Raw genomic sequence first — 21,712 nt, forward strand, 5'->3', positions numbered from 1 at the left:
CATGCCCGTGTCATCCACCGACTCTAGGGTGGCAGACTGGGCAGTGGAGGCACGTGACATTTGGGATCACACGCATGATGCTATCCGGGCCTCCAAGGAGAGAATGAGGGCCTCCGCTGACGCACACAGGCGTCCTGCTCTGACCTTCGCCCCTGGCGACTTAGTGTGGCTTTCTGCCCAAAACATCAGGCTGCGGACTGAATCCGCTAAGTTCGCACTGCGCTATATTGGCCCTTTCAAGGTCCTCGAGCAGATCAATCCTGTGGTCTACCGCCTGGCCCTTCCACCACACTTGGCTATTTCTAACACATTTCATGTGTCCCTACTTAAGCCGGTTCACATGTCCCGGTTTTCTGAGCCATCTGCCGGGACATCAGACCTGTCGTCTGACGAGTTTGAGGTCAATGCCATTGTGGGATGCAAGATGATGCGGGGTAAAAAGTTTTATTTGGTGGATTGGAAGGGTCATGGTCCAGAGGCTCGGTCCTGGGAGCCAGTGGAGAACATCCACGCTTCACTTCTCATTGCGGAATTCGAGCTGAGCAAGGCTCAGAGGGGGGGGGGGGGGGCAATGTTAGGCGTCGGGTTCCTGCACAACGGGAATCCCGAGCTCTGCTCCCATTCCTCCCCAGCCACAGAGGAGGTTGCTCAGCAAACTTGTCGGACCCGGCACTCTGCCCAGACCAGCTCTGTGGGTTTGCTTGCTGCTGCCACCTCTAGCACAGCTATGGCAATGCATGCTGCTCAGCAGCGAGTTTCTCCAGGGACTAAGTCCCCATGTCGGGCCAATGAGCATGCCCATGGAGTGATCTCCCATTGGAGATCGAAGGTCACGTGCTCAGGTCCTGCGCGTGTTCGGATTGGCCCATCCGAGAAGCCAGGAGGGTCCCGGACGCGCGCGGCTATAAAAGGTTTGCATGGCCGCTCGGCCATGCGCTAGGATAGACTGTAATTTCAGACTATGAGGAGTGAATGGTGTATGCACGTATGAATGTCTCTGGTGTAGGTAGGTCAGAGTCTGAGTCAGGCTTTAGGCATCATCAGTGACTCGGCACACCTCAGTGCACGTGCTCCACACTCCATTGCCAGCGTCTATAGCGGCGTTCGTGGCAGCGACGCCGTGCGCTCAGAGGGCCTAGAGGGACTCTAACCCCGTGTCCTTGGGGTAGAGTTCTGTGGCCGCTTTCTGTGCGCGCTTTAGCCGGGCTCTGTGAGCTAAACAGGCCCCGGCATTTATGTTCAGCGGTAGTGCGGCTCTGTGAGTTAACAGAGTCCGCTCCTGTTCACACTGGGTGACGTATCCCATGTTTGACCTTTCCACACTGCTTTATACTTCCGCCATTACCTAGCAGCAGTATACCACCTCTGCACGGTGGACCTCGGGCTGCGAACGCACCTACTATTATTTTATAATTTGGTGCGTTCCGCCAGCCCTAACATTCCATTTGCACAACATCATGTGAAATTGATTGTCAATCAGTGTTGCTTCCTAAGTGGACAGTTTCATTTCACAGAAGTTTGATTTACTTGGAGTTATATTCTGTTGTTTAAGTGTTCCCTTTCTTTTTTTGAGCAGTGTATATTAACCTCTTAACAACCAGAGCTATTTTTGGTTTTGCAGTTTCATTTTTTGCTCCCCTTCTTCCCAGAGCCCTAACTTTTGTATTTGTTGGTCAAAATGGCCATATGAGGGCTTGTTTTTTGTGGGATGAGTTGTACTTTTGAGCGACACCATTGGTTTTACCATGTCTTATGCGAGAAAACAGGGGAAAAAAATTCCAAGTGCGGTGTAATTGCAAAAAAGTCCAATCCCAAAGTTGTTTTATGTTTTTTTTTTTATCATGTTCACTAAATACTAAAACTGACCTGACATTATGATTTTCCAGGTCACTATGAGTTCATAGACACCAAACATGTATAGGTTATTTTTTATTTAAGCGGTGAAAAAAAAATCCAAAATTTGTTTTAAAAAAATTGCGCAATTATCCGAGACCTGTAGCGTCTCCATTTTCCGTGATCTGGGGCTTGGTGAATGCTTATTTTTTTGCACACCGAGCTGACGTTTTTACTTTTACTTATACCATTTTGGTAAAGATACGATTTCGACGTTTTTACTTTTTTTTTCGTTACACCGTTTAGCGATCGGGTTAATTTTTTTTTATCTTGATAGATTGGGCGATTCAGAAAGCGGCGATACCAAATATGTGTATGTTTGATTTTTTTTTATTGTTTTATTTAGAATGGGGTGAAAGGGGGGTGATTTGAATGTTTATTTTTTTTAATATTTTTAATACTTTTTTTACTTTTGTCATGCTTTAATAGTCTCCATGGGAGAATAGAAGCTGCCATAACCCAATCGGCTCTGCTACATACAGGCGATGATCAGATTGCCTGTATGTAGCAGAATTGCTCACTTGCTATGAGCGCCAACCACCAGGCGGCGCTCATAGCAATCTGGCAGTGACAACCATAGAGGTCTGCCGGAGACCTCTGGTTGTCATGCCAATCCATTGGTGACTCACGATCACGTGATGGGGTCATTGATGGGCAGGATTTCCGGCGCGCTTGCCGGAAGCGCGAGTTAAATGCCGCTGTCAAAGTTTGACAGCGACATTTAATGGATTAACAGACGCGGGTGGATCGCGATTCCACCCACGGCTGTTAGAGGCACATATCAGCAGTTCAAAACAGCATGTTTGACACATGTCAGAAGTAGGTATATGGAGTGTGCTCCCGCAGCGAGCCAGCCCATACCCGGCAAGTGATAGCTGTGTATCTCAGCCAGGGCCTGGAGCTAAAAGTCGTGTGCGGAGCAGTGCTCCGCCTGCAATTGTTACCCTGTTAAATACCGCTGTCAATACAGCAGAATGTAACACGCGCCAACATGCACGCTTGCGTCATTTTCTCCGTCCATCAGTACGCCAGTGAGGTTATCGCGGGTCACCGATGCATTGTCATGACAGCAGGGGGTCAGCTAATGACCAAGATCTTAATTTGTGCATATGGCGCCTCCGTCGGACATTTTTACGAAGTAAACCGCAGTGAAAAGGATGGAAAGTGAGAGTACTCCTGACATTTTTGAAAGCCTGGATCCTGCTGCAGCCTTGCACCGCCGAACATCCCCCTCCTTCCAGCCTGAGCCTGCAGCATCGCCCCACTGCTGCCTCCAGCTTCCTGCAGCAGCAACCCTGCTCCACCGCATCCGCCCACCCCCCAGAAAGCTACATTCGGATTATAAGATGCACCCTATCCTCCCCCCAAAAAAAAAACAGTGCGTCTTACAATCCAAAGACTATAGTATGTCAAAAAAGTCCAATCTATTAAAATGCAAAAACAATGAACCCGTTCAGTAAACACTGTAAACGGAAAAAATTCAAGAACGACAAAACTACGCTTTTGGTTTTTGCAATTCCACAAAAAGGGCTGTAAGAAGCAATCAAAAAGTCACATCTATCCCAAAATAGTACTAATAAAACCGTTTTCTCGCCCCATAAAAAATAAGACTTTTCACCGCTACATCGGTCGAATACTAAAATCTTTCGGGTCTCGGAAAATGGTGACACAAACCAAACATTCGTTTTCAAACTTATGATTTTTTTTTTCACCACTAAATAATTAAAAAAAACTAGACATGTTTGGTATCGCTGTAATCATATTGATGAGGAGAATCATATAGCGCGGTCATTTTTACCATAAAATGTACACCATATAAACAATTCCCAAATAACAATATCAGAATTGTATTTTTTCACAATTTCACCGCAATTTTTTTCCCATTTTCCACTACACTATGAGGTATAATAAATGATGGCATTCAAAAGTACAACTTGTCCCCCCAAAAAACATGCCCTCATATGTCCATGTGGAGACAAAAATAAGAGTTATAGCACTGGGAAGAAGGGGAGGAAATAAATGGAAATACACAAATGGAAATTGGCCGCACTGTCAAGGAGTTAAAGAGGTCTAAGGCCGTATTCACACACAGAAAAATGGGCGCATGCTGATGCAGCTGTGGCCACACTGTTTACAGGCTCCGGAGCTATATAGCATAACAGGTTGTGGGTTTTCTTGTGGGCCTTCATAGCTTCGGACTTGTTCTTTTGGGCATTTTTCTGGTCACCTAATGTTAGTATACACAATTATACCTCTCTGAGTCTGCTGTCCGATGTCTCTCCCGAATCCTCTGTAGAGATGAACATTCGACCAAGCATTCATCTGTTTGTTATGGAGAGAGGGAAGAAAAATGCTCCCATATGATCCATCAGTGCTTGTTACAGGCCATTATCTGCCTTTATAAAGATATAGAGATAATCTGTAGGTACGGTAAATAGTATTTAAATCATGGACTTTTTTCTTGGAAGAGCAGCTGCTGGGAGGAAGTGAAGTTATATTTTCTCTGTAGCCGGTTTCTTCCAGTCATTGAGGCAGTAAAGGGAGATGTAACAGTCACTGCTCAGAGAAAGATGACTGCTACAACTGTCTACTTCCCGTAAGGACTGCAACATCATCGTATCATTTTAACTGATGATATAGGAAGTTGATTGGGGCTTATTAGCTTTCATTGTGATGGGGCAATGATGGTTTGTTTCCGTTCTCTTATGCATTTATATTGCAGCACATTTTCTATGTATACAATAGATGCGCTGCAGACATATACAGTTTATATCTATATATATATATATATATATATATATATATAGTGGTGTAGTGACCACTATGTCAGCTAGGGGGCGTTGTGTGGGTGTCCCAGGACGGGTGTACAGGCACATTCAGTGTGGTAACAGGAGCAGGGTCCTAAATGACCATTATGGGTCTCAAGGTGGGTGGCCTTGGGATGCAGACTCCAGGGTGTATTGATCAGCAGAGGTACTGCTGATATTTCTGTTACACTGTGTCAGGGAAGCCTGTGTGTGTCTGTGCAATAGAACCTTTAGTGATTCATAGCCATGTGATCACCTGTGGGTGTGGTTACAGGGCTATGTAATTGAGGTGAGTGTGAGAGAGTCTGTCAGAGTGTGGACAGACTTCCATGTGTCCAGGTCAGGTGGGACACTACAGAAAGTGTATATGGGGAGGACTACAGCTCCCAGCATGGGCTGTGACTCTTGGTCCGAGCCTCCAACCACGGACGTTTTGTGTTCCTTTGCCTGAGCTGAAGGTTACTTTCAGTGTTACGCTGCCTTGTGGGTTTATGAAGTGAATAAACCACATGAACTTTGGGAAGAACCTGTCTCATGATTGTCTCCCGCTGCACCTAAGCGAGTCACATCCCTAATATATATATATATATATATATATATTTATATATATATATATATACAGCTCTGGCAAAAATTAAGAGACCACTGCACAGTTTTATAAAAAATAGCTTCATTCTACTTAATGTGCTTCCTATTAGGTGATCACATGAACCAAATCTTATTTAACTAAGGAAAGTATAAAAAACCCTGCGGTGGTGTTCACAATCCTCTTGCAATAGGACAAGCTGGATTGCAAAACAAGTGCTAGTAATATCCCAAAAGTAATAGGAATGAAAAAGTAACTTTTAACCATGCCAAAGGAGTTGAAAAGAAAATTGTTGAGTGAGGAAAAGAAGGGCTCAATTCTGGCTTTACTTGCAGAAGGATACAGTGAGCGTCATGTTGCCTTCATCCTTAAAATTTCTAAGACGGCAGTCCATTACAACGAGGTCAAGCAGCAGACATTGGGGGCAATAAAGCTACACCGGCAGAGGGCGAAATCGACTCTCCACTGACCGGGATGACCGTTATTCGAATGTCACTCAGCAACCTCAGAATGACATCAAGTGACCTAGAAAAGGACTGGCAAATGGCAGCTGGGGTGAAGTGCAGGGTAAGAACAGTTCGTAACAGGCTCCTAGAGGCAGGGCTCAAGTCATGTAAAGCTAGAAAAAAGCCTTTCATCATTGAGAAGCAAAGGAGAGCCAGGCTGAAGTTTGCCAAAGACCATAAGGATTGGACCATTGGGGACTGGAGTAAGGTAATCTTCTCTGGTGAGTCTAATTTTCAGTTTTGCTCAACACCTGGTCATTTAATGGGTAAGCGGAGACCTGGAGAAGCGTGCAAACCACAGTGTCTTGCACCCAATGTGAAATTTGGTGGAGGATCGGTGATGATCTGAGAATGCTTCAGCAAGGAAGGCTGGAATTGGGCAGGTTAACCTTTGTGAAGGACGTATGAATCAAGCCGCATAAAAGGTTATCCTGGAAAAACAGTTGATTCCTTCTGCTTAGGCAATGTTCCCCAGTGTAGCGGGTTCCCAGGGTCGCTGCTGGAAGAGGCAAGAGTGGAGCATTGCTGCAGGCTCCAGGCTGGGATAAGTGTGTTTTCGGATGTGCGGCGCGCCGCTGTGGGTGTCGCGTGCTGCGGGATCACTGCCGACATTTTGTGAAAGGCCAGAGCCCCCGCAGTTCTATGGTTTCCTATGCGGCTGACTCTGGCAAAATGGCTGCCAGGGGCAGCGCATGCGCAGATGGAGATCTCGACACCAAGATCTTGGGAGATGAGATCACCCGCAGCACAGTTGTCATGTCGGACACTGTTCGCACCAGGGTGTCCAGCAGACTGTGGTAATACCCCATCCTACCACATGATTCTCAGCGGCGCTGGTTGGTCTTCTGATCCGGCTTGGATTGGGTTAACCAGGCTGTCATTCTGGCTGAGGGCTTAGCCACGCCCTCTGTCTTTAAATTGCCCTGTGTGACTATGGGCGTTGCCGACTATAGCTCTTGCCTTGTGCTAAGCGATACCGGTCTGGAGTGGTGGTCTAAGGAGCATACGGTTTCTGGTGTAGTATATTCCATTGTTGCCATTTTGCCTCCCTGTGTTGTATTATTTGGTTGACCTTGCACATTACTGTATTCCCCTGTGTGTTCGCGGTGTGGTGCATTTCCGTTATCCCTGTCCATACTTATTTGTGGGGTCTGGTGCTTGGTCTCCTCACTGGGTGGAGGGTGGTGGGTTCAGCTTAGGGCTGGACAGGAGACAGGGACAGGGTGGAGGCCCAGGCAGGCACACCTTCAGTGTAAACCCTGGGTTGAGGGACAGACAGGGTTTCCCCTAGTCTGAGGGACACCGCAGGGGCCCCGGGGTTTCAGCCTAAAGTTACCTAGGCTTCCCATGACAACAGTATACCCACAACGGCGCGACACACATCCGAACATCCCCTCTTCCCAGCCTGCGGCCTGCAGCGACCCTGGGACCCTGCTCCACCACAGCTGGTAAGGAATATTTAAAAGATGCACCCCCATTTTCCCCCCAAATTTGGCGGAAAAAAGTGCGTCTTATAATCCGAAAAATACAGGTATATATAAAACATAGGATCATTGACACAAATGTTTTATTGTTTGATGTTTGCATTGGACAATGATTGGGAAGGAACGTTAGTACAATTGATTATTTTTGCAGTCATCACATCATGTAAATGACACTTTAATCAGTTAATAATAAAGCATTAGTACATGCCTTAGGCTACGTGTACACGCTGCGGAATGGGGTGCAGATTTTGTAAAATCCGCAGGTAAATCTGCAGGTCAAAAGACCTGCGGATTGCTCTGCGATTTTGCCCTGCGGTTTTTCATCTCCACAATGGAGGAGATGGCAAACCGCAGCGGAATCCGGAGAAAGAATTGACATGTCAATTCTTTCTGTGGTTTCAAAACCGCAGGAAATCCGCGCGGAAAAATCCGCACCTTCTGCACTGCGGTTTTTTATTCCCATAAGGAATAATGGTAGTGTACACCGCAGCAAAAACTGCTGCGGACCTGCAGCGGCCAAATCCGCTGTGGAACCGCAGCAGAATCCGCAGCGTGTGCACACACCCTTACAATTGTATGAAGGTTTTAGCATTTTAAATTTGTAATTTTTGTATGTAGATGAATATGATTTTTAAAGTTTTGTTAAAAAATCCTTTCACTTTTATTCTTGGCAGATGAGTATAATAGCAGCTCCGAAGGACATCTGATATCTTCGTATATTAAAGTAGAAGATGATAGCTTCAAACAAGAAACATATAAAGATCATGACAACATCTCAAATATATCCTCAGCCCTTCCTATCAAAGGACTTTCTCCTAATTCTTCACAGAGTGTTGAGCAAAATAAAAGAATTGTAGAAAATAAAAAGGCACGCACAAGAAAGAAGCCAATTTCGTGCTCAGAATGTGAGAAATGTTTCACAGATAAATCAAAATTTGCTAAACATTGGAGAACTCACACAGGAGTGAAGCAATTTTCTTGCTTAGAATGTGGAAAATGTTTTTCTTACAAATCTAGTCTTGTTGTACATGAGAGAAGTCACACAGGAGAGAAGCCATATTCATGTTCAGAATGTGGGAAATGTTTTACAGAAAAATCTACTCTTCTTGTGCATCAGAGAAATCACACAGGAGAGAAGCCGTATTCATGTTCTGAATGTGAGAAATGTTTTAATAAGAAATCTCAACTTATTATACATGAGAGAATTCACACAGGAGAGAAGCCATTTTCATGTTCAGAATGTGGAAAATGTTTTACAGGAAAAGCAAATCTTGTTGTACATCAGAGAACTCACACAGGAGAGAAGCCATATTCATGCTCAGAATGTGGGAAACGTTGTAATAGTATATCTCATCTTCTTATACATGAAAGAATTCACACAGGAGTGAAGGCATTTTCATGTTCAGAATGTGGAAAATGTTTTACAGGAAAAGCAACTCTTGATGCACACCAGAGAAGTCACACAGGAGAGAAGCCATATTCATGCTCAGAATGTGGGACATGTTTTACTAAGAAATCTCATCTTATTATACATCAGAGAAATCACACCGGAGAGAAACCATTTTCTTGTTCAGAATGTGGAAAATGTTTTACAGAAAAAGCAACTCTTGTTGTACATCAGAGAAATCACACAGGAGTGAAGCCATTTTCATGCTCAGAATGTGGGAAATGTTTTACAAGGAAATCAATTCTTGTTACACATGAGAGAATTCACAGAGGAGATAAGCAATTTTCATGTTCAGTGTGTGGGAAACGTTGTAGTAAGAAATCTCATCTTATTGTTCATGAGAGAATTCACACCGGAGAGAAGCCATACTCATGCTCGGAATGTGGAAAATGTTTCAAAGAGAAATCATCACTTGTTATACATCAGAGAGGTCACACAGTAGAGAAGCCATTTTATTGCTCACAATGTGGGAAATGTTTTTCTGATAAATCAAATATTGCTGAACATGAGAAATGTCACACTAGAGAGAAGCCATTTTTATGTTTAGAATGTGGGAAATGTTTTACTGAGAAATGTAATCTTATTAGGCATGATAGAATTCACACAGGAGAGAAGCCATTTTTATGTTCAGAATGTGGGAAATGTTTTACAACAAAATCTTATCTGGTTAGGCATGAGAGAATTCACACCGGAGAGAAACCATTCTCATGTTCAGAATGTGGGAAATGTTTTACTGAGAAATATCATCTTGTTACGCATGAGAGAATTCACACCGGAGAGAAGCCATTCTCATGTTTAGAATGTGGAAAATGTTTTACTAAGAGGTCCCATCTTACTAGACATCAGATAAGTCACACTGAGAATAAACAATTTTAACCTCTTAGTAACCAAGTCAGTTTTTCAAATTTGACGTGTCACTTTATTGTTGTAATAACAATGGAATATTTCAAGTTATCACAGTTACCTGGAATATTTTTTTTTCTGAAAAATTTAATTGATGTAAGTAATACATTTAAATCAATAACTTTTGCTTTTACTTATTAAAATGTAAGAAGCTTGTCAAACAAAAAATATGAATAATTTGCAATAATCAAACTTGGGTTACACCCGTAAACCAAATAGTTATACTAAACAAAAAAGTTAATAAAATTTACCTTATGTTTTATTATGTCACCATAATTCTTCAGATGTCCTTTTATTTTGTCAGAAGAGTTAAAAGTTTAACAGCAAGTTTTCATTAATTTAGGTCAATTCACAAAACTTATTTTCAAGTTGGTCTCTCTGGACAGCATACCAGGAGGTAATCTTTCCTTGTCCTATTACTGGACAGAATCACAGAGAGGTTAAAAGGCCGCACCCACCTCCACCCTTCAGTGTTTTCTCTATCCCCACAGGAGAGTGTTGCATGAGAGGTTGCTCCTAGAGTGACGATATCTCCTGTGGAGTGTCAGAGTATGGACTCAGGGAGATCGGGTGGTCTTGGCCTTCCCTTCCCGCTGTCAAGCAGTCCAGGGCCAACAACTCTTGGGTAGAGGTCCTTTAGCCAACAACCAGCCAACATTTGCAGTAATGCAGTAATGCAGTATTCCTAGTTGTGACACCGTGTCCTTCCATGGGGGGTTTTCAGCATTACCAGCTTCCTCTGTTCCTCTAATGGTAAGCAGAAGCAGCACAGGTAAATGCATGGTGTTAATGCTGTCTTCACGGATTAGGACTCTGGTTTGATATTAGCCTCATGCCTTCATGCCAAAGCTGGGCCTAGGGTCTCCTGCTGAAGTTTGTCTTTATGGGGAAGCTAGGCCTTGGACCTCGAGGCTAAAGATTTGACTCATGTCTGGGTAACATGTCATGGCTGCACAGGACTCTTGATTGGACTTCAAAGTTTAACTTAGGGTCCCGTTTCACATAGCGACGCACCAGCGATCCCGACAATGATACGACCTGGTAACGATCGCTGGTGCGTCGCTACATGGTCGCTAGTAAGCTGCCAAACAGGCAGATCTCTTCAACGACGCACCAGCGATCCCGACTACGAAGCGACCTGGTAAGGATCGCTGGTGCGTTGTCACACAGCAGCTATTCTGAACGATTCCAGCCTGCATCGCTGAGTTCTGTGTCGCCAACGAGGTCGCTCGTCGGCGTCAAACACAGCAATGCATGTTGGCCAGCAGGACGCCGACGATGAAAAAATGGCCCAGGGCATTCGAGCACGATCAGCGATATCCAGCAGGGGGCCCGGTCGCCGCTATGTGTCACATGTAGCGTGATCGCTGTTGCGTTACAAAATCGGTGACGCATCTGTGGCGTCCCTGAGGCTCAGTCGCCACAGAGGTACTGCACCTCTTCCTGAGGTGTGGTATCCAACCATCCAGGTAAGGTGGAGACTCCTGACCACGCTCCATCACCTGCACCCCACACCACAGAGTAGTGTAGCAAAGTACCTTCGGCGGCTCCCTGCTTGGAGTATAGCAAAGCACCCATTGGTGGCTCCCTGCTTGGAACACGAAACGTGCTGGGAGGTGGGTGGAGTTAGATTACATTACAAGGAGCAGGAAGAGTTTAGGACAACAGTCAGTTGGTTAGAGAGTTGGAGAGAAGATCCCTGGAGAGAGGGATAGATGGATGGAAGTGCTGCAGCAGATCCCAGTGACCTGGGTCTGCTGGCACGGGAAAGGAAGAGAGAGAGCAACATAGACTGAAAGCCTGATTCTCCATAGAAAGAAAGACTAGTACGGAACGTGAGGAGGAAAAGGGAACAGAGGACGTGGGTTAGAAGAGAACCCTTCCTAGAAGTTCCAAGCGCAAGGCTGGGGCCCGGTCCCGAGGTTGTATGGATACTAATGGTCCTGCAGCAGACACCGGAGGAATAGAAGTAGTGACCACTTTATTCCCACACAACACTTGGGGGCACAACAGCAACTGGATAGTGAGCCGGGACTAAGTAGCAAGAAGTCCCCGAAGCAGGCTACAGCTGTCTGCTGTACAATTAGAGTTCATAAGAACATCGGACAGGAAGGACTCCAGTGTAACTCAGTACTAGGAGTACTTCATTTAAAGGCACTATAAGAGGAGGCGTTCAGAAAGGCACATGTTGGCGGAGTGTTGGAAAGGAGTATTCCATCTGGCCTGGAGGTTGACTGAGTCCCTGACCCGGAGGACACGGCACGGAGGCAGGCACCTGTTTGTACAACAGACTGTGAGTAAAGCTTTGGAACTACATGCCCTGGTGTCCACTTATTCCTGCACCAACCTGCCCAGCACTGCTACATTCCTTGCGCTTGACACTACACCATCTACGTGTCACTTCACCTACTCTGCCCTGGGACTACAGCCCTGCCTGTGGAGGGCTATAACATCAATGCTGCACCACACCTTCTGTCCCAGAGGATCTGTCTGCAGCGTCGGCTTACATCTTCATTGCCGAACACCACAGGTGGCGTCACGACTTACACATTGACACTGAACATTTACAATAGGCTCCCAGGGCCATGGGCCAGGTTCCAGCTACCGTGACATCTCCCATTAAGGACCATCGGGCCCGGTACCGAGTACCCCACTGCCCTGGGTGTGAGGGCGTCCCACAGCAGCGATCTCGTTAGTGATCTCGCTATGTGAGAAGGGCCTTTAGGCCGAGCATTTTGTGGTTAAATAAACAGATGTTTTCACTGTTGTCCAACAAACCAGAATTAGCCTGTCTACTCTGTCCATAGGAGAACACCTGGGGTTAATTCTGCACATTATCTCTGAAGACTGCCCTGCAGCTGTGCCAACATTAAATTGGCTCCTTCAGGTGGGGCTAATCGGACAATTGAAATATACCACTCATAGTGGAGGTTTATCCTGAATTCAGATGGATTGCTTTCTTAAATGTAATTTTAAGTCAGGTCTCGCAAGCGCAGTCCCAGTCTGTGTAGGGTTCAGCAGGTTCGCATGACGCAGTGACGAGGCACGAGACTGAGTGTGGTTTGTGGAAACAACTTTTATAAACTGTAGCCGCTGGGGCTATATTGAGCAAACAAAAGGGGTTAACAATAACCAGTCCACTTAGGGACTCAACAAACCTAACAACACTTTCTTATTATGGATGCGACTAACCCGGTTTGCCCGGGGTGCTATAGGCCACGTATGACCAAACTGGGGGTCCTTATCTACTATAATAAACTTATGCTTCCAGGGGTCTGTCAGGTTCACAGGCGTGGCCGCGTAGAGGTCGCTGATGCGGCTGCCTTGTCGCCTCGATACTCCAGGATGAAACTGGGCGCAACAGGCCCTGAAGAAACTATGTCGGTGGGGTGCAACAGGCCCTGAGGAAACGATGCCGGTGGGGCGCAACAGGCCCTGAAGAAACTGTGACGATGGGGCACAACAGGCCCTGAAGAAACGGTGACGGTGGGGTGCAACAGGCCGTGAAGAAATGATGACAATGGGGCGCAACAGGCCCTGAAGAAACGGTGCCAATGGGGCGCAACAGGCCCTGAAGGAACAATGCCGGTGGGCGCGGTGATGACACAGTCTCTAAATGTAACCGTTCACCAGTCTCTGCCCAGAGTCCCTCAGCAAACCGGACGGGGGCCTCTACTGCCGCCTGTAGCGAGGTGGCGCCCCCCTGGGGCTGGTGATGACAGGGCCGCAGCTGTGGGAGAAGGCAGGGGGGCAGTGTCCTGACTGCTGTAAAGGAATAGTCTCTAGTCGCAGCGGTCAGTGGAGGTCGTGGACCTGTTACAGCAGGATGGAAAACAGCAGGGGCGGCTGTATGTGACCGTATGAGGGCAGCGGCCGCCGGTGCAAGGCTCTCACATGTCACTAGTCCACAGCTTTCCTTTCACAGGGCCCTGTCGGTCTCTCCACAACACACCGGCCGCTCCCTCGGTCCTCTGTCTCACACGGCTTCCTGTCTGTTGTCACACTCTCTCCCAACAGCCTCTTCAGCGCGCCCCCTGCTCCTTTTACCCTTGCCCCGCCCCGTTTCCCTGACAACTTCAGTCAAGTCTCTCCCTTTACTGTTCTCCCAGTATCGTTCCCTCAGGAACCCTGATGGCGGTCCCCTGGGTATGTGCCCGGTGACTGCAGTCCTCCTCCCCACATCTCTGCCTCATAGCACCTCACGGAGGCTCTGGGGCTTGTAGTGCCTCACAGCGACTCATAGTGCCTCACGGGGGCTTCATAGTACCACTGTGCCTCATAACGCCTCTGCGCCCCTCATACATCTTGGTCTTGTGTCTCTGGTTTCATTCCTCTGGCTTTGTGCAAGAAATGACAGTTCAATTAATGCAAAGGCAGGAGTGCATATGCAGCAAGAATAGTGGGCTGCTAAGGACAACATGAGCTCAATATTCAGGACAGCTAAGTATTTGGTGAAGTAGCAGGAATCCCCACAGCCTGCAGTCAGCAGTGGAGACAGGACCCTCACAGCTGCTCCCTCCCCTCTACAGCCTCACAGCTATCAGCCTGCGGGGTCACATGGGAGGGGCGGGGCTACATGGATGGGCGGGGCCAGAGGTAGCCAGGAAGTCGGAAGAAAGAGGGAAAGAAGGAAGGCGAGACTGAGGTAACAAAGATAGAGACGGGAGGGAAGAGAAAGAGACAGGAGGGGAGAAAGAGAGAGACAGGAGGAAAGAGAGAGAGACAGGAGGAAAGAGAGACACAGGAGGAGAGAGAGAGACAGGAGGGAAGAGAGAGACAGGAGGAAAGAGAGACACAGGAGGGGAGAGAGAGACAGGAGGGAAGAGAGAGACAGGAGAGAAGAGAGAGAGACAGGAGGGAAGAGAGAGACAGGAGGGGAGAGAGAGAGACAGGAGGAAAGAGAGACAGGAGGAAAGAGAGAGACAGGAGGAAAGAGAGAGACAGGAGGGGAGAGAGAGAGACAGGAGGGAAGAGAGAGACAGGAGGAAAGAGAGAGACAGGAGGGAAGAGAGAGAGACAGGAGGAAAAAGAGACGAGAGGGAAGAGAGAGAGACAGGAGGGAAGAGAGACAGGAGGGGAGAGAGAGAGGAGGAAAGAGAGAGACAGGAGGGAAGAGAGAGAGACGGGAGGTAAATCTCTGAATGTCGGTGGGATTGTGCTCTGTGATATCACATCTATTACATTTATGGTTTTTGACCGCACGATGCAGAATTATGTGAGCAGCAGTTTTTTTCCAACATGTTGAACGTCTCTTTGCACTTAGGTTTTATTCTGTCGTGTATAATCACTGTGTTATCAGTGGTGTTACATGGGACTGCAGGTGGCAGCTACTGACATCTACATTATCGGTACTCAGAGCTATCACTGGGTTATCTATCTGTGCAGTCACGGACCGAGTAGACGTCCTTGGTTTCTATCAGTAAAATTGCATTGAGGTTGGCCGATGGCTGGATAGAGTGGCACCAGTATTCAACAGGTCTATAGCCATGGGCAGAGCGCCACTCCACTCACGGCTGTTAGTGGCAGATGATGGCTCAATAACACAGCCATCATCTGCCAGCAGAACATCAGCTCCTGAGCCTGGATCAAAGTCATGCAGATGGCATATGACATACCAGTACGTCATATGTTGGGAAAGGTTTAATCAGTTCAGCAGATGATATCACATATGCTGTGATTAGATATAGTGGCCCAGCAGACAATATCACTCGTGATAGGATTAGATGTGCAGCTCAGCAGACAGTATCGCACATAAGATCAGATACAGCAGCTCATCAGTCAGAATCACACATGAGAGGATACATAGCTCAGCTACGGTATGATGGGTGCCTGCACTATATACAGTGATTCAGCAGATTGTATCTTACATGTACAAATTAGATACATTAGTTTAGAAACCAATAGCACATGTGACTAGATACAATGAAAAAGAAGACGGTATCACACATAAGATTAGATACACACACAGACGGACATACCTTAGACCTTACCTTCACCCACCTCTTCTCCCTATCTAGCCTCACTAAATCACCTCGCCTCCATCTGACCACCATCTACTCACTTTCTCATCCCTGTCCTCCTCACCTGCCCCCCATGTCCAACAATCAGTGCCCCCCGCTGCAGAAAGCTCGGACACCCAAATATTTACACACTCTGACTCTATTATACCGCTGTCCTCCATATCTTCACTCCAAGACACAGACAGTGCCATCATTTTCTACAACGCCATACTCGCGTCAGTCAGTGACTCATTCGCCCATCTCGTACATGGCAGTACTCACTGACATTGAGTACTGGACCCCATACTGCCTCCTCCTCAAACTCCCCACCACGCTTATCCCAGCCCTAACCCACCTCTTCAACCTATCGCTAACTTCTGGTATATTCCTTTCTGCTTCCAGGCATGACACCTATCCAAGAGAAGCCATCCCTCAACCCGAGCTCTACATCTAGCTATTGCCCCCTATTGCTGCACCCGTTTGCCTCCAATCTACTCGGAACAGCATTTCCATGCTCAACTTCCCTCCCATCTCACTCTTTGACAACCTACAATCCAGCTTCCATCCCCACCACTTCACTGAAACCTGCTCTGATCAAAATTACTATCGACTTACAGCCAAAGCTAACAGATAATTCTCTATACTCCTCCTTCTAGACTTGTCCTCTGCATTTGACGCAATTGATCACTCTCTGCTTCTACAAATCCTCTCTTCCCTTGCATCTCCTCATACCATTCCAACTGCACGTTTAGTGTCTCCCACTCCCATATTACCTCCTCAATGTTAGGCGTCGGGTTCCTGCAGCTGTACAGCGGGAATCCAGAGCCTTGCATCCGGTGGTCTCCCATTCTCCACTGACCACTCAGGAGCCTGGACAGCAACCTCGGCGTCCCAGACGCTCTGCTCAGACCAGCTCCGTAGGAATGGTTGTTGCTGCCACCTCTGGGTCAGCAATAGCAGCGCAGGCTGTCCTGCAGCAAGCCACTTTAGAGGCTAAGTCCTCTCATCCCGCTCAGGTCCTTCTCCTGATCTGATTGGTCCATCTCAGAGATCTGGAAGGTCCCGGCAGCGCACGGCTATAAAAGGCCCGCATGGCCGTTCGGCCATGCGCTAGTATAGACTCTTCTTGCTAGATGTGTGAATGGTGATGGATGTATGATTCTGGTGACTGACTTTTTAAGATTCCCCTCCCTCTGATATTATGCATGTGGATAGGGAACTATAGAAAGAGTCAGCGCCAGTCAGTGGCAAACCTTAGGCCACTGTGCACACCGCACCTCTACACTAGCGTCCGGTGGTGTCACGTCTCTCACGGCACTATCGCATAGCGGCTGTGTCTGCCGCCACGCTGCATTCAGCAGCACTTGCCGGCGTCCGCAGTAGCGACGCTGCACGGTAGGTCTAGACAGACACCGTCCCCTGTCTTGGGCCCGTGTCCTGTGACCAGATACCGTGCGTGCAATTTCGCTGAGACCTGTGAGTCTAACAGGCTCGGTGTTTATGTTACAGCGCCTCTGTGAGTTAAGAGTCCGCTCTGCGCACATCGGGTGACGTTGAACCCGTGCACATTATACCGCCATATAGCGCGTCTGCCATTGTCTAGCAGCGGTTTTAACACCTACTGCACGGTGGACCCCGGGCGGCGAACACACTTTCTATTATTTAATATTTAATGCGTTCCGCCGTCCCTAACATTCATCCTACCCTCTCTCTGTTGGTGTCCCATAAGGCTCTGTCTTGGCACCTCTACTCTTCTCAATCTATACCTTTGGCCTAGGACAATTCATAAAGTCCCATTGCATCCAGTACCATCTATTCGCTCATGATACTCAGATCTACCTCTCTGGCCCTGATGTCACCTCTCTGCTGTCCAGAATCCCAGAGTGTCCATCAGCCATATCCTCCTTCTTGTCAGGCTTCAACTACTGCAATATCCTCCTTTGTGGCCTCCATGCAAACACTCTTGCAAATCTCCAGGTCATCCTTAATTGACTAATCCACCTTTCTCCTCGCTACTCTTCCGTTTCTCCCCTCTGCAAATCTCTTCATTGGCTCCCAATTCCCAAACGCATACATTTCAAACTACTAACATTGTCCTACAAAACTGTATGTAATCTGTCCGTGTTTTCAGGGGCGCTTCTGCCAGCGGTGCGCCGAGGTGTCTCTCGGGACGGCACAATCCTACAGGGAGAGGCGGATCCAGAGTCAACCAGGAAGAAGGGAAGAAAGGAGGGAAGAAAGAAGAAGCAAGAAGAGAGAGACAGGAGGTAAATCTCTGAATGTCGGAGGGATTGTGCTCTGTGATATCACATCTGTTACATTCATGGTTCTTTGACCGCACGATGCAGAATTATGTGAGCTGCAGTTTTCAAACAAAGCAGAGTTAGATTAGTAGGAAAGGGGAAAATGTGATGTGAATAAAAATTTACTTTTATTTAGGTTTATAAAATTTTAAAAGTAGAAATAATTAACATCCACCCAAGTTCTGACCATATATTGGGACACTGCTGTATATGAGTAGCTATTATGTTTTATACAGCTGTGTCCCAATAGAGTCCCGATTGCAACACTGGATGCAAGGATATAATAATATAACATTGTTAGTGGATCTCTGGCCAGTGCCCCTTTTATAATAAAGGCCAGGGCTAGTTAATATCCATTTGTAGATAACGGATGAATAGATTTACTACTTGTATAGGAAGGGTTAAATTAAAACTGATGCCTGGTAGTGACATCAGTGATAATCTCAATGGTAAATGGAAAATACTCGATGTCCCAATGAGATTTCCATGCCCCCGAGTGCCACATACCGCACTTAGATTTTTTAATGTGCTTTCAGACATCCTTTGGAGCATGGCAGGAAGCTGAGCTGTGTCACTGCTAATATAAAACATGAAGGAATGTGCAGGCTGAGAGGAGTAGTGTCTCTGACCTGAGATAATACCAGCTTTTTGTAAGTCCTAAGTGTATATACTGATGATCTAAGTGTCACAAGGTCTGTGGCCTCTGAAAGGCCACAGAGGTTGCAAAACCATTAAGCAAGAGGCACCATTAACCAAACAACTCCATGAAGACCAAAGAGATCTCGAAAAAAGTCAGGGACAAAGTTGTTGAGAAGTTATACAAAAATATCCCAATCTCTGATCAAGCTGGGCAAGGAGAGCATTAATCAGAGAGGCAGCACAGAAGCCAAAGGTAACCCTGAAGGAGCTTCAGAGTTCCCAAGCAGAGACTGTAGTATCTCTCCACACAACCACAATAAGCTGTACACTACATAGAGGAGGCCAATATGGAAGAGTGGACAGAAAAAAGCCTTTACTTACCCCCAAAAATTGTAAGGTTCATTTTGAGTTTGGAAAAGGACTTGTGGGAGACTTCCCAAATGTAAGTCGGAAGGTGCTGTGGTCAGATGAGACCAAAATTGAATTTTTTTCCACCAAACTAAATGCTACATCTGGTGCCAAACCAACACAGCTCATCATCCAAGAATACCATCTCCACAGTGAAACATGGTGGTGGCAGCATCATGCTGTGGGGATGTTTTCGGCAGCAGGGACTTGGAAAATGGTCCGAGTCAAAGGGAAGATGGATGGTGTGAAATACAGGAATAGTCTTGAGCAAAACCTGTTTTAGGCTGTCAGTGATTTGATACTGAAACGAAGGTTCATCTTCCAACAAGACAATGTCACAAAGCATACTGCTAAAGCAACACTCAAGTGGTTCAATGGGAAAAGTGTAAACATTTTGGAGTGGCATCAAAGCTCAGACTTTATTCCAATTGAGAATCTGTGTTCAGACTTGAAGAATGCTGGTCACTAGAGGAAACCATCTAACTTGAAGGAGCTGGAGCAGTTTTACTTTGATGAATGGGCAAAAATCCTAGTGGCAAGATGTGAAAAGCTGATAGAGATTTATCCAAAGCGACTTGCAGCTCTAACTGCTGCAAAAGGAGGCTCTACAAAGTACTGACTTTAGGAAAGGATCAATAGTTATGCACAGTGAAGTTTTCGGTTATTTCGTTCTATTTGTTGTTTGCTTCACAATAAAAAGAAAGCCAAATGTTCACTGTTGTAGGCATGTTCTTTTCGTGAACTGATGCAAACCCTCAAAAATAGTGAAATTCCAGGTTGTGAGGCAGCAAAACATGAAAAATGCCAATGGGCTGAATACTTTCGCAAGTCAATGTATATGTCTCACATAACAGCTGTTGTGTCCATTCATGGAATTCTAAACTTACATCCAGCCAAACTAAAATATCACATGTAATGTCATGTCAGCAAAACCTTCTTTTACACAAAAGTAGTGTACTATTTATTAATACTTAACATTTCCAAATAAAAAAAATTCTTAGGGTACGTGCACACGCTGCGGAATGCTCTGCGGATTTTTTCCGCGCGAATTTAGTAAAATCCGCAGATAAATCCGCAGGTCAGAAGACCTGCGGTTTATCTGTGGATTAGCCTGCGGTTCTGCCCTGCGGTTTATCATCTCTACAATGGAGCATATGGCAAACCGCAGCGGAATCTGCAGAAAGAATTGACATGTCAATTCTTTCTGCGGATTTGAAACCGCAGCAAATCCGCGCTGAAACTTCCGCAGCATCTGCACTGCAGTTTTCATTTTGCATAGAAAATAAAGGTACTGTACAACGCAGCAGAAACTGCTGCGGATCCGCAGGGCCAAATCCGCTGCGGACCCGTGTGCGTGTGCACACACCCTGATATAATGGAAAAATAAACACGTTAGGGCATCCGAAAAGCGAAGACAAAGTAAAGAAGTAAATCACTTTCTCGTAATGTGGTACACTTAGCATACCCTGCTCCAGCGACCCCGGTGTCACGGTCCAATTCTTGGATCCGTGTCAGAGTCTGGGTTCCCTCATGAAAACCTTTATTTTCAGGCTTCTGGGGGCTTGATATGGGTTTTTGCCCCCGGTGGCCACAAGTGTCATTACATCTGATACTTTCTTTAGTTTGCCTTTTGCCCCCGGTGGTCAGTGGGGTTATAGCAGCTTTTGGCCCCTGATCATTTGACCATTCCCTTTTCCTATATAGGGTCACATGGTCTATGAGCAGGTGTTGGTAATAGCAGCATTTTCCTTTTGGATGCAAACCACAGTGAAGTGAGCGGCGGGCTCTGAGGTGAAGAGCCACTGCTGAAACTGGTGTGAACTCTGACTGCCCGGTGTCCGCAGCAGAGGTAGGTGGTGAAGGTGGCAGCTGGCTCTTAGGTGTTGAGCCACTGCGAAAAGTTTATCCAGTGATTCACTCTGCTGCCTGATGACTGCAGCAGAGCAAGATAAGTGTTTTGCTGTTTTTCCCTCTTTCCTTTGGGATTTTGTGTAGTACACTTTTTCCCTGTCTCACCTCCTGGGGAGGGGGTTGGGGGTTTACCTCAGGGCTAAACAGGAGACAGGGACAGGTCGGGGACTTGGGCCTCACTACCTTCAAGTGTACCCCCAAGTAAAGGAAAGTCAGGGTACCCCCTTAGTGTTAGGGGCAGTTCAGGAGTCCCGGTTCCACATCACCTGTCTACCCCCCCCAATGCCCCGTGACACCCGGCTTTTACTGTATCACTAGGCACTGCTATACTGACTCTGAGGGCGGTACTGGTGATATAGGAGGTGGTGATGTCGGCATCGGTTGGCGGTGCAGGTGTCACACGAGCTTGTAGTAAAAGCGTCCATCTAGAACATTCCACGTGAGTTTTCCTTCTGTCTGTGACTTTTACATTATTATTATTTTCACAGTTTTGAAATCCAGGCAAAAATCTGAAGAATAATCCTGAAGCCATAATGGAGAAAGATGAAAAAATTGTGCGGGGAGATGAGTGGCGGTGCAAAGAGGAAGATCTTATAGGTAACCGTCCTGATGAGGAGTCACCACGAAATGAATAAGTCACATTCTCCTCATTCACCGGACATTTCTGGGCTATAGCTTTTATGTTATTATGTGTTGTTTCATTTTTTTGCTATAGATTCCCACATTAACCTAAAATACAGTTTGTATATGGCGACAATGTGATAGCGCTTTGTGTGATAACATCAGCTGTGCATCTACAGTATGGATTTAAAGGGAACCTGTCACC

The 21,712-nt window shown here is 46.6% G+C and overlaps 1 protein-coding gene across 1 annotated transcript in view; it reads left to right on the top strand.

Moving 5' to 3' along the window:
- LOC141073047 (uncharacterized) overlaps positions 1-21,712 on the top strand; it is a 44,741-nt gene that overhangs the window by 20,404 nt on the left and 2,625 nt on the right. The window contains exons 3-4 of the mRNA XM_073560366.1: positions 5,622-6,013; positions 7,951-9,571. Of these exons, the coding sequence (XP_073416467.1) occupies positions 5,761-6,013; positions 7,951-9,571 (1,874 nt within the window). The 5' untranslated portion in view covers positions 5,622-5,760. The remainder of the gene's footprint in view (positions 1-5,621; positions 6,014-7,950; positions 9,572-21,712) is intronic.

This window comes from Dendrobates tinctorius, unplaced genomic scaffold (genome assembly GCF_039654945.1).
Source record: "Dendrobates tinctorius isolate UK_male_01 unplaced genomic scaffold, ASM3965494v1 ptg000295l, whole genome shotgun sequence".
Taxonomy (NCBI): domain Eukaryota; kingdom Metazoa; phylum Chordata; class Amphibia; order Anura; family Dendrobatidae; genus Dendrobates; species Dendrobates tinctorius.